At 37.7% G+C, this 18,006-nt stretch overlaps 1 protein-coding gene across 1 annotated transcript in view; it reads left to right on the top strand.

Moving 5' to 3' along the window:
- Nucleotides 1-18,006, top strand: part of RAB2A (RAB2A, member RAS oncogene family) — a 75,585-nt gene that overhangs the window by 27,426 nt on the left and 30,153 nt on the right. Inside the window, exons 2-5 of the mRNA XM_082674642.1 lie at nt 650-721; nt 7,405-7,472; nt 16,319-16,401; nt 16,835-16,927. Of these exons, the coding sequence (XP_082530768.1) occupies nt 650-721; nt 7,405-7,472; nt 16,319-16,401; nt 16,835-16,927 (316 nt within the window). The remainder of the gene's footprint in view (nt 1-649; nt 722-7,404; nt 7,473-16,318; nt 16,402-16,834; nt 16,928-18,006) is intronic.

Genomic DNA, 18,006 nt, shown 5'->3' with positions numbered 1-18,006 from the left:
GTAGGAAGTGGTGTGGTATTCAATATTCAGGTCTCCTCAGAGGGCAAGTAGGATGTATATAGAAAATTTGCCTTTAATTTGGGAATTTGGAAGTTACTCAAGACCTCAATAATAGAGTGTAGGAATGCTATTCAGATTATAGAGTCGATCCTGAAATGGATCAGCCAGAAGATAGAGTGAGCAGCTTTTCCCAGAAAAGTAGATCCCGAACACTTACTTGTTTGTTTGTTTGTAGGAGACTAAGATAAAATAAACTATAAAAGGAGGAAAATACTATGTTTTCAAAATATTTTCACTACTACAGAAAAAACAGAAGTGCATGAACACTTCACTGCATGAGTCCTGTGGTGTAGAGGCTGCTGGGAGGACCTGGTTGGTTGTCTCTGGGAGTTGCTGCCACTCTCATCTTTCAGATTGAAATGCTGAATGAATGCAAAAGGATGAAAAGCGTGTTTTGGATTGGTCAACACCTTTCACCCAAATCATCAGTCCTCTAATTCCCCAAGAAATGAGAGCACTGAAAAATCATGGCAGACTGTGTTCTCAGAGCACCAGACACCCTAGCTGCCTCTTTTCCAAGTACTCGTATGAAGTATTTCTTAATTTCTGTGAATTTTGTCCCTTAAATTTTTTTTCTTTTAACTTTCAGGTGTTGGTAAATCATGCTTATTGCTACAGTTTACAGACAAGAGGTTTCAGCCAGTACATGATCTTACTATTGGTAAGTTTTATAAAGAGATGAGAAGCATTTAGAAGTTTTGGGTAGTGGGAATGGAATGTGCTAGAGGGCTCATTCCATCAGTGATGAGTCAGAAATCAGTGAAACTAGGTTTGTTGCTGTACAGAGTTTAGTCTCCATCACTTTAAAAAAATATAAGTATGTATAGTAAAAATAATATTCCCCAACTCTGTAAAAGTGGTTGGAATGCAGCAAGACATTAATACTTGATTTTGATTGTATTTAATGATAAAACAGTTGATTGAGAGACAGTATATCATAGGGAGGGGTTAAGAGCAGACTCTGAACCAGTTTGTCAGAGTTCACATCAGGGCTCTGCTGCTAACTAGCTGGGCAAGCCACTTTCCCACTCCATGCCTCAGTTTCTTTATCTGTAAAATGAGAAAAACAGTGGTAACCATCTCACAAAATTATTCTGAACAGTAAATGAGTTAATAAATATGATGCATTGAAACAGTGCCTGGCAGCGTGTTAAGTGCTTTAGGCTTACCTATAATTATTAATTGAGAAAAACTACCATCAAGCATTTTTTAGTTTCCTCAATTGTGAAGAATAAATGAGACAGTTACTGGTAAGGAATGGTCAACAAATATTAGCTGTTATTACTATTAGCTACACTAGTTTTTATTATTAGTGATATTATTCATTAATATGCAAAAGTGTAAAATTAAGTGAAAAACTAAAAACTTTAAGCATACTGTTTCAGGGTTCTTATCTGTTTTAAAAAAATATTTATACCCTGAAAGCTAAAGAATCTAGATTATTCTTCTATGGCTGTAGCCCAGTAACAATTAGAGATTAGTCAACCATGAAGAAACAAGGTAACTGGAAATCTAGTTAAACTTTACAATTGATAGCTTAATGTATCTTTTGAGCCAGTGACTGCTTATGTTCTATAGATATGATTAACTCACTCTTCATAACAAAGTGATTCTCATGTCCTGTGTACTTTTAAAATACCAAATCGAAGATAGAGTTTACGAATCAAATTATTAGATCAGTTAATAGTATTCAGCCAAGCCACATGTACTTTGTAGATATATTAAAATCTTTCCTTACTGGCTACTATCAATAAGAATATGTGGTTCTGTTTTCATTTTGATAGTTTTAATTATATCCAGTAATGATGGGTAAAACAGGTACTGCTCTTTCATGCTGATCGTCATGGTGCAGTTTAACTTTGGTGAGCTCATCCTTGTGTAGGATCTGCTCTTTGCTCCGTAGGTCTGAACCTTGAGGCCACCTCTTAGGCGTGATTTGGTCCCGAGACAACTAGCCAGTTGTTTTTCGTATAGGGTACTAGACAAAAGTGTCTTCCTTTTCGTTGAAGCTTTCGTGTAAATTTCTAGTTGTTAGGGCACACCTGATTGGGCGGATGGGCCGGAACCTCACTGCTGTTAGAAATCGGCATAGGCTCTACTTGTGGGAGCCTATGTAAGGGGGAGTACACCAGAGGGGGTTTTTAGAAAACTGTAACCCATGTAACTGTACCAGCTGGCTTCCCTCTGGGTTCGCTGATGCGAGGCACTGGGAGTTAGGAGGCTAAAAGCAAAGTGAAGCTGAGGGACTTCTCCCCTCTCTGCTGAGACTGTGTGCCCTCCGTGGCTTCAGCCACAGCCCCTGCCCGACAGGCCCACTGATGGTCTGGCTCCTGGGCTCTGGGAACCCTGGTTTCTCTCTTTGCCCCCTGGCCTAGGGACAGCAGCAGCTTCCGGCTGTTCCTAATCTCTGGGTTGCTTTACCCTCTGCTCCTTGGGCTTCTCAGCCCTTCCTTTAATGTAACCAGTTCCCTACTTTAAATCCCCTCTGTTTTAAATACCTACGTATGGTTTCTGTTTTTCTGGTTGGACCCTGACTACTATACCTTGTGACACCCATCACAAGAATTTATCTTTCTGACATAAAAACAATTTAGAAGGTAATTAGCACGTGTTTTTTAAAGGAATGTTGGAGTGATTGTTAAAATAGGCATAAGGCAGTATTTGATTCTGCTGCGTACTTGCCTTTGCTTGATGAGTAGAGGAGGGTATAATATAAAATAATAATGACAGTGGACCCATACCAAATATTTACTGTGTGCCAGGCACTTATTTTGTATGTAGTAACTTTTTTTTTAATTGAAGTATAGTTAATTTACAGTGTTATGTTAGTTTCAAGTGTACAGCAAAGTTATTCAGTAATACATACATATATATATGTTCTTTTTCAGATTCTTTTCCATTATAGGTTATTACAAGATACTGAGTATAGTTCCATGTGGTATATAGTCGGTCCTTGTTGTTTACCTATTTTATATACAGTAGTGTGTTTACGTTAATCCCAAACTCCTAATTTATGCGCCTCCCCCCGCCCCCTCACCGCTATCCCCTTTGGTAACCAGAAGTTTGTTTTCTATGTCCTTGAGTCTGTTTCTATTTAAATAAGTTCATTGGTATCATTTTTTAGATTGCACGTATGTAATAACTCTTCTAATCTTGAAAAAAATTTATGAGATGGATATCATTAATACCATTTACAAATAAGAGAAACTAAAACACAGAAGAGATTTAATAACTTAGCTTACTCAGGGTCACACAATTAGTAGGTATCGATTATTGAATGTTCAGGAAATGGATACTGTGCAAGGATGCAAGTACTTACTCTACAAGGATGGTAATGATGTAGAGGTAATTTAGAAAGTGTGTATTTACCTTCAGAGTATTTTGTCCTGGAAGGTTGAAAGTGACTAACATCTAAGAAGAAAATAAGCATCACTCCCTGACTGTGTCAGGTAAATGAGGCCCGGCCTTTGGTTCCACAGGTAATTTCTCTGGCAGCCAAATTGGCTGTTAATTGAGAATGTATCTGGGAAGAGAGCCTCAAGGGCATAGGGCATGATGGTTTATCCCATTAAAAAAAAAAGAAAAAGATAAGGAAAACTTTCTAAATGAGATTCTCAAGCATATATATACTTAAGGAAAAAGTTTAATAAAATTTTTTACTATCCAGAAGAGAAGTATGAGGTTTTTGGGTTTTTTGTTTGTTTCTGTGAGTTCTAGGACACTTCAGGTTTCAGTATTTTCTTTTGCCACATAGAATACAAAGGTAAAACCTGCATTGAACCCAGTTATGAGAAGGTAAATGGGAAAGAGTTAAGGTTTTTGAGGCTGAAATTGAATTGTTTCTGTTTCACTTGATAGGAAAACAAATCATAGTTTTTCAGTAATCAACAGTGCTTGTCAATTTTTTCTTTGGAGATGTATACCATTCTTTATCTTCTTATCATTCTTTATCTCATTCCTAGATAATATAGTAGCCTTTTAACTAGTTTCTTGACTTCTTGTTTTTTTATTCTCTGTCCTGACCTTATTAATAAGTGAATTTAAAATAGCAATCTTATTATATTTACCTGCTTTAGAACCAATCCTGATTTTCGTGTAACATGTCTTTAAAATTGGATGTGTTTTTAGGGGCAAAATCTTTGTTTAAGGACTTTTTAAGCTTCAGTAATCTCTTGTGTATTTACTTTGATTAAAGTGATAAATATACCAAAACTCAATTACGGCTTAAGTTAAGGAAAGGGAATATATGGAGTTTTATAAAGAACCCACAGGAGGGTGGGGACATGGACTTGGGAACGGGCAGGAATGACGCATCTTAAGAGGCCAGGAAGCAGAGACCATAAAAGCCATCCTACAGCAGATGATGGAATGGTTGCCAGTCAATTTTAGTATCTTTATCCCTCAAAGAAAATGTGGCACATATACACAATGGAATATTACTCAGCCATAAAAAGAAACGAAATTGAGTTATCTGTAGTGAGGTGGATGGACCTAGAGTCTGTTTTACAGAGTGAAGTAAGTCAGAAAGAGAAAGACAAATACCGTATGCTAACACATATATGGAATCTAAGGAGAAAAAAAAAAAGTCGTGAAGAACCTAGGGGTAAGACGGGAATAAAGACACAGACCTACTAGAGAATGGACTTGAGGATATGGGGAGGGGCAAGGGTAAGCTGTGACAGAGTGAGAGAGTGGCATGGACATATATACACTACCAAATATAAGGTAGATAACTAGTGGGAAGCAGCCGCATAGCACAGGGAGATCAGCTCGGTGCTTTGTGACCATCTAGAGGGGTGGGATAGGGAGGGTGGGAGGGAGGGAGACGCAAGAGGGAAGAGATATGGGAACATATATATATGTATAACTGATTCACTTTGTTATAAAGCAGAAACTAACACACCGTTGTAAAGCAATTATACTCCAATAAAGATGTTAAAAAAGAAAAATTTTAGTATCTTTATCCCTCTGCCCAGGATGTCATTTCCAGAGAAGGAGCATCTGCTTGCCCTTACCTGCCCACCCTTGGTGTCAGTCAAGGGTCTGTTTCTAATTTGCAGTTGTTTTTCATCAAATTTGACATTATGCATTGGATTTAAGAAATCTTGAATCCCATTGAGCCATGCAGATGTTTTTGGATTATGGTTAAAAAGCCATCCATGACAGTGGAAGGAAAAATAGGATTTCTCTCTGTGGTTATAAACAGTAGATTCATGAGGGTTTCCCTGGTGGCGCAGTGGTTGAGAGTCCGCCTGCCGATGCAGGGGACACGGGTTCATGCCCCGGTCCGGGAAGATCCCACATGCCTCGGAGCGGCTAGGCCCGTGAGCCATGGCCGCTGAGCCTGCGCGTCTGGAGCCTGTGCTCCGCAACGGGAGAGGCCCCAACGGTGAGGCCCGTGTACCGAAAAACAACAACAACAACAAAAAAAAAACAATAGATTCATGAAAAGGCCTCCATTTTGTCAACTATCTTGCTGATGTGTAGAATTTTCTACTTTAGAACATTCCTTTTAAATACTGGATATTTCAAAGAACATTTGTCCCATACTTAGTCACTGGTTTCTTTCCTCAGCTACTCGTTTTCGTGTCACTAATGGTAAGCTGGTGGATGGTTGTTTTGGGTGCCCCCCACCCTGTGGCACACAGTATGTATGAATAAATGCATGTAGATAGATAAATATGTAAACACTGTAATGGTTGTTTTTTGTTTTTGCGGTACGCGGGCCTCTCACTGTTGTGGCCTCTCCCGTTGCGGAGCACAGGCTCCAGACGCGCAGGCTCTGTGGCCATGGCTCACGGGCCCAGCCGCTCCGCGGCATGTGGGATCTTCCCGGACCGGGGCACAAACCCGTGTCCCCTGCATCGGCAGGTGGACTCTAAACCACTGCGCCACCAGAGAAGCCCCACTGTAATGGTTTTATATGACATAGTTTTATAGTTTTGCATTTTTCATTCTAGTACATCATGACTCCTGGGTCCCTTTCTTTGGCTTACCTGTATTTTTGAGTCTGAGAAACATACCGTTAGTTTCTTTGTATTGACTATGCCCCTAGGATGGAATAAGTAATAAAATATAGAGTGGAAACTCTATCAAGTTACATATTCTGGGAGGCTAACTTACCTTTGTACTCACTCTCCTAGTCACAGTTGGGGGAATTATAGGAGATGCTGAAATGGAATTCTGGCACTGGGCAGTATGCCCTTTCCTGGGCAACTAACTAAAAGCTGTTTTTCTGCCTGGATGACATCTGGTTTCTGGGGACCATATGTGTCTTCCCTTCACCCTGACTCTGATGTAAATACTGATAGAACACACTCCAAGCAGTAATGATGTGGTGTAATGTGAGTGATAGACTTCTTGCAGAGTCGCCTTCACAGTTGTTTGCTATTCTGAAATTACCCCCTCTTTTTCTCCTCCTCCTATTTTGATGATTAAATGAGTACTTTCAAAAGAGCTGATATATGCAGGGAGAAAAGCCAGAGTAGTAAACTGGTAAGTGTAAAGTTTGTATTCCCTTTGACCTGCAATCCTATTTCCTGTAATTTGCCAAGAATCATAATCATAAGTTGAAAAATTCATTTCAGCATCAACTACTTAGTGAAAATTTGAGGACAACCAAAATTTGTAGCAATAGAGTAACCAACTTAATAAAATGCGTGTATATAGAGAGAGAACACACACACACAGGAATATTATGCAGCTATCAAAAACAATAGTATAGTTTTATATATTTTTTGATTTGTAAAGATACTTTGTGGTATGGAATAATGTTGATGACACAGTGACTGAAAAGCAAATTGCAGAACAGCATTTATGTGTTCCCATTTATATAAAATTGTATACTTCTGTGTGTATTTTATTCATGGAGCAATGTCTGAAAATATGTTTAAACAATGGTCATCTCTAGTGGGTGGATTTGGAGATTTCTTTCCTAGTTGATAACCCATGCTGGGAACCAAGACGATGATGTTGAAATTCATCTGTCCGTTTTAGTGAATTTTATTACACACTAATAGTTTTTAAGAAATTTTAATATTTGTGATTAATAATTATGGTTCTTGAATCTCATTTCTAGATTTTTTAAATATTACAGAGCCTGCAAAACATGAAGACCACAGTTGGTTTCTTGACTACACTAGACTCAGATATCTTAGTGTTTTAATTATATCCTTAGCCTCTGCCTTAGCTTATACATTTTCTAAGGATAGGAGCTGTATTTGTTAATCTGTATATCACTTGGCATAACATGTGCTAGAAATAGACAGCCTTTTTTAAAAAATCCTTAAATGTGAAATATATTCCCACTAGTTTGTATAACAAAACATTTTCTGTCCTATTCAGGTGTAGAGTTCGGTGCTCGAATGATAACCATTGATGGGAAACAGATAAAACTTCAGATTTGGGATACAGTAAGTATAGCAAAAATACACTGTATGACCTCAGTAAAGTTGTTTTATAAAATTACATTATACATTTGTTCTATTTTAATGTTATTTTATGCCTGTTATGGTTTGTTAGACACCAACGCCCCTGCAGCCATGGTGGAAAATGTGGTACCAGAAAAGATTCGTTTTTATTATGCAGTGTTTTCAAACAGTGGTACCCGAGGTGTCAGGTTTTGGTGAACATATTTGAGCGAATGCTCAGTCTATGGGATCTAAACAGAAATGCTCTAGAAACTATGTTTTTAAGAAAAACAAGCAGTATATCTAACATACACATAAGAAGTAAAATACATGAATGTCAATACGATAGAGTCACTTGATCTGACAGTTTATTCATTTATTTTAAAAGTATGATTTAGTTCCAACCACTTGAAGCTACCTTGCTCCAGTTCCTGATTCTGTCATTTATATTCATTGAGTGCCTATTACATATCTTGTTATGTAGTGTTTTAATGGTTCTCATCTGAACCACAGAAAATGATTTGAGTGACTTTTCTTTGTCTTCCTATATTATGCATAAAAGAGAAGTTACTTTATTATATACAATGGATGCTTCAAGGTAGAGGTTCCCAAACTTTTTTGTCTGAGAATCCCTTTATACTTTAAAAAATTAGCGAAGACCTCAAAGAGGCTTTGCTTATGTGGCTTATAGCTATCAATATTTACCATATTAGAAATTAAAACTGAGAAGCTTATTAAATAGTTAATGATTAATTCATTGTACAATAACCATAATAAACTCATTGTATGTTAGGATAAACGATGCAATTTTTATGGAAATTAACTGTTTTTCCAAAACAAAAAAACTATATTTTTTCCAGTGTGAAGAGTGCCATTCTGTTACCTTTTGAAAAATCTCTTTACTGTCTGCTTCGTAGAAGACAGCTGGATTCTCATATCTGCCCCTGTATTGAGTCTTATGTGTTGTTTTGTTGAAGTACATGAAGAAAATATAACCTCACACAAATAGGTAGTTGGGAAGTGGAGGATCTCATGGACCCTTAAGGACTCAGGGACTCCCCAGGGTCAGGGATCACAATTTGAGTACCACTACCTTAGGGCAGTTAGGACTTTATTCTTCACAGAACCCCAGTTGAGAAAAACCAAAATGTCTCCTACAAAGAGCATCTCTCTAAACTAGTAAATGAAATATAAAATATGGGGAATTTTATCATCATATACCCCGGTCTTTTTTTTTTATTTCCCCTAATCATGCAGTCGTAGTGTCTCACCTGTCACCTTTAATAGCCATTATTGGAAGGAAGGCACCTTGAAGACTATTCAGTCTCACAGACTGGATTCTCAAGAAGACCAAGCAAGTTTCTGAAGGCTGATCCTTCCCATGCATCACACAATCATCCTTGAAATGGAAAACCCCAAATCTCTGTCTTGCTCTGTCCCAGAGTTATACATTGGGCTCTGTGTTTTTATGCTTTCTTATTTCCTCTTTTTGCAGTAAAGATTTATGCTTTTACCATTTCTTAGTGTTTTCCCCTCCCAGCCAGTAGCATCTCATAACTTTCTGGATTTATATTCTTTGAGGCGACATGACTTCAAAACTGCATTTCCATGCAAGACAAAAAGTCAAATATGCACAGTCCCTTCTTTCCTGAAGATTTAAAATTAATGATCTCTAACCAAAAGGAAATATTTTCTACTTCTGTATTAAAAGTTTCACTTCTTTTTCAGAAGGATTGTTTTAACATAAACCAACTTGCTTCCTTAGCTAATAAACTTGTGCAGCACACATCCTGCAGTGTAGTGTGAACCAAACTACTTGCTATTCTTTAATAAATGTTTTTCATACCTTGTACTTTGCATAAATACCTGCTTTGCTTGAAGTACTTTTTCCCCCTTTTCTGTTTAAGACTAGCTCAGGTATCAATACTTGTGGAGCCTTTCTGACCCCCATGGGATAGCTGGTTGTCCCCTTAAGATTTTATTCATATTTCTGTTATAGCTCTTACCCCGTTGTTATTAGAGTTTTTTTGTTCCCATATTTACCCTCCTCAGAATAAGCATCATGAGGGAAAGAACCATCTATGTCTTATTCAACTTTGTGCCTTGTTTGTATTCTTAGTTTATACTGGTTGATGCAATGTTTGGTAAATTTTACTGAATGAATGAGTGAAGTATCTATCTCATTCTGTCTAAGCAACTTTAGGATCATTGGAAGTGCTGAAAAGATACCATCTACTAAAGTACATGGTTTCAAAAGGAAAGATTAATATAGTAATAAAAATTGTATGATATTTTAGGCACAAACCACCTCATTGTAGTTCATTTTGTTTATTCAGTTGTTCTTCTATCCTTAAGGTATTCTGTTAAATAATCCCTCCCCTCTTTTCGAAACTTGAACAAATCATTCATTCCCCAGTTGTTTTCTAGAATAACTAGTCATGCCTTCTTTTGATAAGTACCTTTTTTCCCCTTAGTTTATGAGTTAATTGTTTTACCTGCAGTGATCTTTCAAAAGAAATCTATAATAATTACTTATGCTGGACAGTATGAAAGGGGAATAGAACAAAAACAACCCTCTTGTTCACACTTACTCTGAAGGGCAGGGGGTGGTCTTCTTTCTCCTTTGTCTAACACGAAGAGACTGGCGTCTTTGAAGACATTGTGACCCCCCCCAGAAAGAATTCCAGGGCTTCCAAATGAGGGTGCTAGGAACCATGGCCAGATTTTAAGGACTGTTCAAAAAACTCTGTTAACTTATGAAAGTTTCTTGAGTCTCTGCCCTACAGACAGGTTTTCCTCTTATCATTGGTTTTCTTCTTTCATAGCTAACTTTTGAAACTCTTTAATGGATGTTATCTGACACACATGAAGGTTGCTCCCACACTTAGTTTATATCTGGTGAAACACAGTTTCCCATATCGTTAACGTTTTGCAGCGTGTCTATACATTTGTATAGCACGCTGTGTTTTTAGTAGCAAGGGTCATGGCTGTTCCTGGCCCAGGATATTTACAAACCCATCCCAGAGTCCTTCAGGGAATAATTAGCCAAATATTATGGTTTGTTTCATCAGCCTTAAGAAACTGAATTTTTGTTCCCAATGACTGAGTCTCAGTATCTTAGGATGTTTGTCATCCGTTGTATATCTGTTTCCATTCACAATAAAAATAAAAATAAATGTAAGGGGTTTTCCTTGCAAAATTTCCACATCCAGCATCTTTGCTTTCTTTCAAAAATAGTAAGTACAGCTGCCAACAGATACTCCTTGAAGGCCTTGCCAGAAACAGTGATAATAGTTATCAGTGTATCCTTTAAAGCACTTTCCGCTGCCCCTGTTGTAACCTTTTTTCTTTTACGGGAAGTCAAATGTTTGATATTCCTGGTGTCTGTCAAGGTAAGTCAAAGGAGAAACATGCCTTGTACCCAATTCCATTCTCACTCTCAGACCCTCATCCAGTTTTTACCTACCTTTTTCTATTCTTGCTTGTCTTTTGCTTTTTGTTACTTTTTCAGTTGCCTTCCCAGCATATCCAAATTTTATTCTCCCCACAAAATTTGTAGTATGGATGTTTTAAGTCCACGTGTCTGTTCAGCTTCCCTGAAAATATTCTTACATTAGACTGACAAATATTTTTCCCATCAAATAAAAGTGAGTGAAACTATGTAGAAAATCATGTGAAACCTATATGCTGAAAGTACCTTTTCAGCAAATGACAGGCATTTTTTGGTCCTTTGTAAAATGTGTCAGTTCTTATCCACCTTCTTACCCCCAAAATGAGAATTTTTGTTGTCTCAATGGAGCAGTGAGGATGGGTGACCAGAGTTCAGGCGCGCTAGAGAAAGAGCCTGGAGCCAAGCCCCGGGGAGCAGTCCTGCCTCTGCCAGTCCTTGCTCCCACCCCTCCAGCCCCCCAGCCCCAGGAGCTGAGAGGCCTTTGAAGGTCCAGCTGTTTCACCTCCTTTGGCAGCTGTTTATCAACATTTTCTTGAACAAGCACAGGGACAGGAAACTATCTTAGACATGTCATTCTACATTAATGTCTACCTCCCACCTGTGGTCTCCAGTTTCTCTTATATGGCAGTGTTAGAAGAATCTGAAGTCAGCAATTGCATCCTGAGTCTTTTTTCAAAGTAACTTTTCTTAAATTTGTTAAAGCATTCAACATCTTTTCTTTCCTAGATAGTCACAACCTTTATTTCTCTTACCAGAATCTACTTTAATTTCTGTATGAAACTCCTTTAAAAGACCTAGAATTAAATTGTCCCAGTTGACTTTTTCTCCATCCTTGCTGTGGTCACTGAGGCAGCCTAAAAATTACTGTGATTCTTACTAATCTTGCTGTCGTCCCAACCAGAAGTCTTGCTCTTGTGTGTAGATTTGAAAATCTTTTTCCTCGATGACAGCAGTTCCTTGATCACAGGTCTAGATTTTTAAGTTGAGTCTGTTTAGTAAACTACCTGAGATTCCATGCTTGAGCACTGGACAACTTATTTGGCTACTTAGAAATCCTTTTTTCTTTTTGGCTCTTGGCTGTGTTCTGTGTAGCTGGAGTTGCTAGATAAATGACTAACAATGAAAGTAAGAGGTATTACTGTAATATTGATTCTCACAAATCTTAATTTTCTAACTTCATTGGCTGTTTGGGATCAATCAAGATAACATATTTGAGTGTCCACTATAAATATACTTCAGTGTTCTGAGTTAGGCTCTCCCTCAAGGAGAACTAAGGAGGAAAAAAGATAAGCATTTGAGCAGTGTGTTCGTTTTATCTAATCAATAGTATTAGAACCAAATGATCACATGAAATTGCTTTTGGATTTGTGAGGAGAAAAGGATAAGTATAGGCTGTGGTAGGCAAGCTTCCTAGCTTTGTGAGAAGATTAGGGGGCTTGAACTGGTCCTCAAAGGGAATAGAAATTGGATAAATAGATAGAGGAGAAAGATTTTCAGGCAAAGACTTAAACAGAGGCACAAAAGCAGGAATATTCAGAATATGGGCAGAATACCAGTAAGAAAAAAAATGGCTGTATGACCAAGACTTTTATTGAATAATAATATAAAATTCTAGAGAAACAAATAGAGATCAGATTCCCAAGAGCTTAGGACTTACATTCAGGGTAGAGATTTTTTTTAACAGTAGCTTGATGTGTGTGAAGTTGTATATTATGGAGATAACAGAAGAGGAGGAGTTAAGTTGCCAGACTGGTTACTACAAAAATTGTTTCAAAGAAAGACTTAGGCACTCAGAGAAGCCAATTTGGGGGAATCTTTATCTGGCAATTGGAGGTCAATTTTAAAGGTATTGGGGCAAAGAATCAAGTTTATTTAATTTAACAATCCTCACATGAAAAATGGAGGGCTACAAGGCTTCTTTTTCACACGTGTTCTGTGGCTCTAATTTTAGTAGTAAGTGTCCTCAAAATGAACATGCCTGTTATCTCCCGAGGCGGACTTTTCTGTACTGCTTTTTTGCATATCTGGTATCTTGCTGATTTTTTTTTTTTACCCAGAAATCACAGAGCTGTATTGTGAGTTGGCAGCTCATGGTCTACTCTGGCTGTCCCAACCAGGTTTTTCTGGTGCTGTTCACTTAGTTCCTGTCTCATGAAATGCATTTTCCTTTATACCCTTAGCTGCTGTTAGGAGTCCCCCTTTTTTTTAAAAAAAAATCCTGGGCACAAATTTTATTTTATTTTGTTTATTTTTTATAAATTTATTTATTTAGTTTTGGCTGCATTGGGTCTTTGTTGCTGCGTGCGGGCTTTCTCTAGTTGTGGCGAGCGGGGGCTACCCTTCGTTGTGGTGCACGGACTTCTCATTGCGGTGGCTTCTCTTGTTGGGAGCACGGGCTCTAGGCACGTGGGCTTCAGTAGTTGTGGCACGCGGGCTCAGTAGTTGTGGCTCGTGGGCTCTAGAGCGCAGGCTCAGCAGTTGCGGCGCACGGGCTTAGTTGCTCCGCGGCACATGGGATCTTCCCGGACCAGGGCTCGAACCCGTGTCCCCTGCATTGGCAGGCGGATTCTTAACCACTGTGCCACCAGGGAAGTCCCAGGCGTCCCTTTCTTTTGATACAAAGAATTCTATATCCTGTTCAGTTCCAAGTTCTAAAATTTCTTTAAGCCAGCATCTTATAGTGAAGAGGATCAAAAACATCTATATGCCCTAAGTTGACGTTCTTTTTCATTTAAAACAATATCAGTCGATCACAGTTTGAATAGGTTTATATTAAAATGCTTCTTAAAAATAGATTACTTTGCTTTAATGTGATCAAGATAACCATTGGGCTAGCTTTCTGCAGTTAGTTGTTTAACAGTTTGTTTATAGCTGGAGAAGCTGTAATAAAACACGTTATCGGGCAAGACTTATGTTAAGGCTACCAGCACCACTGACAGAGACTAGGCCAGAGTGTGGGGTGTTGTCCCGACAAGCCAGGTCTCCAGATTTTGGAAACTTCTGAACACTGATCTTCGCTTATTACACAGTGATCCTAAATTTCAAGGTGCACAGTTACCTTCACAGCCCTCACTTGGAATGTTTCATTTTTTATTTGCTGGAGTTTTTGATTTTGTAATGATGGGCAAAATCCATCCAGATTCAGTGGATTCAGTATAAACTGATGCATTATATACATTATTTCCATATTGCAACATGTTTGTTCTTTGTAAAACAGTTCAGGAGGAATGGGAATGGTATATAGATATGTGCTTTTCCTAAACTTTTTCCCTTTCACTATTTCTTATCTAGACTGGAAACACTGAAGTTTTAGATCTTATAATTCTTCTATAAGATCTATAGCAGTGTACAGTTAACCCTTGAACAACATGGGTTAGGGTTGCCAACTCCCACACAGTCGAAAATCTGGGTCTAATTTATAGTTGGTCCTTCCTATCTGTGGTTCTTCCTATCCGCAGTTCTTCTGTGTCCGTGGATTCAACCAGCCTCAGGTTGTGTAGTACTGTATTGTTTGCCATGGAAAAAAACTCCACATGTAAGTGGACCCACACAGTTCAAAACGGTGTTGTTCAAGGGTCAACTGTATTCATTTTAACTCCTCCCACAAAAGGTCCCACCAAGATTGATTTAAAGAACTTTTACCATTGCTCATTGTTTAGGCTTGGGAGATACAAGAGCCTAAGCTTGATTTTCATTTTGAACTAATATTTATCTTTTTCTGTATTGTTTACCACATGATCCTTCCTTGGTATATATAATTCACACTGTTCTAGTCCTTAATTTTCCCATGCTAAGCAGTTAAAGAAGAAATTCCCATAATGCTTGAGTTTTGAACTTGGATTTGAAAGGATTTTTTGGGAAAGATGTGTCTCAATAAATTATATAAAAATGACTAATTAATTTCATGCTTCCAGCTAGTATCATCTAGTGTTTTAACCTCAAACTCTGTGAAACGAGTTGGCTATTTTTACAGCCCTTTTATGTGATGGCTTTCTCAGTATCTAATTTATCATAAGACATTATTCTAAGTGCCAGAAATGCTTTCGGGTTACCGAAAGAAGGTCTAATCTTTAGTTTCCACTTGGGAGAAGTTATTTTTACTGAATCTTAGTATGTCAGGACTTACTGATGTCCACTCATTTAGGTGGGATGGAGTAATGACCATTTTGTGCATTTGACTGAGACATTAGAATTCATTCTTTCACTCAGCAGGCTTTCTCTGCATGCCTGATGTGTGCCAGACCCAGTGCTAGGCACTGGGGCTGGGGGACAGGAGTGTAGTGGGATGGCAACAAGAATTACAGCATTGAGTATCAGTGTTAGCACAGGGCAGAACCTGACTGTCCATGTGCATTCTGAGGGTGGGAAGGGCGTAATATTTACACTTGGAGATCAGAACTCAGAATATGGAAACATGAGTATTTTTCAAGGACTTAGTAGATTTTGAATACAAAAATTGTGAACACTGGCTTTGTTTACTTAATTTACATACTTATTTTTTCTCAAAGGTAGAAATTAAGTGATTAAAAATGAAAAAGTGTTTTTGATAAGAACTGTCTCAATTTTAAACTCAGAGGCAAAAGGCATATCCCACACCAGCCTTTCTTAAGAAGCAGAACATTAGTGCCACTGGTAGAAGGGAAAGTAACTAATTTTGCATAATCTCTGAAGTCTGTTTTCACAAGTGGATATAAAGATGACTTTTTGTCCTGTTGCCTTTTGACAAGCATTTTATATCAAGTAACAGAGAAAATTGATTAAGTGTAGAGAAAAAAATTTCATAAATTCAGAACCATTTTCTGTTTTTCATAATAAAATGATTGCTCAAAGAATTCCATCTGATGACTGTTGAAAGCTCACTGTAGTTTATGATATAACTGATAAAATCTGCATCCTTGGCCTTCCAACAACCTTTACACCAGCAGATGGTGGGCGTAAAGATGTCATTCATCATTTATTTACAATGGACTTTATTTATTCTAGTGTCAACAGCTGCCCCAGGGAGTGGGTTATTGAATTCAAATGTGAGGCTCTGGGTTGTTTGCTTCCTTTCAAATTTGTCTTCAGAGCTTAGTTGCTAGGAGTCCATTCTGTGCTCTAATAATGATTCATGTATTGTGAAGCCATTCAGTAAATTGGGTTGTCAGGGATTGCCAAAAAAGGTTTAGAGGTCTTGTTTTGGGGGGTGGGGGGTTGTGGATTGCATGTGCGTCTGGTTGACTTGAGCAGTAGTAGTATAGTATTATGTGACTTTTTCCTAAGACTGGTGAAGTTAGGATTTCTTCTTTTCCTTTATGCACTCATTCCCTACCTGTCCGTATTCTACATATGAATAATAAGAAAATGTAGAGGACAGTTTGTTGAAGGAAACTATCAACCTTTTCTTCTCTCCTCACAGGCAGGGCAAGAGTCCTTTCGTTCCATCACAAGGTCATATTACAGAGGTGCAGCAGGGGCTTTGCTAGTGTATGATATTACAAGGTGAGAACGTGGAAATTTTTTGGTTCAGTGGTCAGTGCAGAGAATCTTTCTAAATAAATATGATTATCAGTAATAAAAGTATAGCTTTGCCTTTATGTCCTGGCTATCTGCCTTTAAAACTTATGTATCTTGAATTAACTTTAAATTTACTACAGAAATCTGTAACTAAGTTATTCTCTTATATTAATAAGCACCCCAAGTTGATCGATTTAGTAATGATATTTATACATTGGAATTTCCTAAAGTGAGGTTACATTTAATTTCTAAACTGAACTATAGTCAGTGAGCTCTGACTCCAGATACTGTACTTAAAATCTGTTTCCTACTTGGACATGGCTAAAAATAATTATCTTTAATGGAATGTATACTGTTCATTGTACACCACTAGGGGAAATACTTTGAAAACAGTAATCAAATTATCATTTATGTTTAGAAGAGACACATTCAACCACTTGACAACCTGGTTAGAAGATGCCCGCCAGCATTCCAATTCCAACATGGTCATTATGCTTATTGGAAATAAAAGGTAAAAAGACTCTTTTAAAGCTTTTTTACATAATGATGAAGACTGGATAGCTGTTATATGGTAACTGTTTATGTGGTAACTGCTAAAGTGCCTGTCTCTTGTACATTGTGCAAAATATAAGTTATTGATTTCTTAAATTATAAAAATTTCAAGATACTAAGATGTTTCTTTTGTTTTTTTAAATGCATATAATAAGCTTTATTGGAAATTATTATTTGAAATAGTTTTTGTTGGAAGCTATACTTTAAAGAATACTCTTAAGTAGTTTTATCTGATTAGTAATTTAAAATAAAACCCACTGATATGTTTGGTGGTTAGGTCACTGTTCAGTATTATCAAAAATACTTGGCAGTGTAAATAAGGATCTGTGCAGAACTCAGAAAAATATTTTTTTCCCTTCTTCATGACTTAATGTGTATTATATGACTTAATATAATACATAGATTAATCAGGTGTATTTCTACTTAAAGGCCTGAAACACTTCTAATATTGTTTAGTAGATATCACGTTAGTACTTTTAAGCTTACCTCTAAGACTTACATATTAGTGTCGTGCTCATGTTGTTTTTTCAATCTTATTTTACTTTATATATCTAGGGATCATTATTTGCAGTGAATGTCCTTGTGCTCTACATTTAAAATGATAGTACATGGGAAAACAGTTTCTTGACCATAGTTTCTATAAACTTTCAAGAGTGTAGGAAAGTTTTCATTAGTTTAGTAGAAAATTACAGTGGTAACAATTAAAACTAATATTTTTATATTTATTTATTTACTTATTTATGGCTGCATTGGGTCTTTGTTGCTACATGACGGCTTTCTCTAGTTGCGGCTGGCAGGGGCTACTCTTCATTGTGGTGTGCAGGCTTCTCATTGCCATGGCTTCTCTTGTTGCAGAGCACGGGCTCTAGGCATGAGGGCTTCAGTAGTTGTGGCACGAGGGCTCAGTAGTTGTGGCTTGTAGGCTCTAGAGTGCAGGCTCAGTAGTTGTGGCTCATGGGCTTAGTTGCTCTGCGGCATGTGGGATCTTCCCGGACCAGGGCTCAAACCCGTGTCCCCTGCATTGGCAGGCAGATTCTT

The sequence above is a fragment of the Grampus griseus genome (assembly GCF_964374135.1).
Source record: "Grampus griseus genome assembly, chromosome: 17".
Classification (NCBI taxonomy): domain Eukaryota; kingdom Metazoa; phylum Chordata; class Mammalia; order Artiodactyla; family Delphinidae; genus Grampus; species Grampus griseus.
The sequence above is the reverse complement of the archived record's forward strand: the minus strand, read 5'-3'. Positions and strand labels throughout refer to the sequence as shown.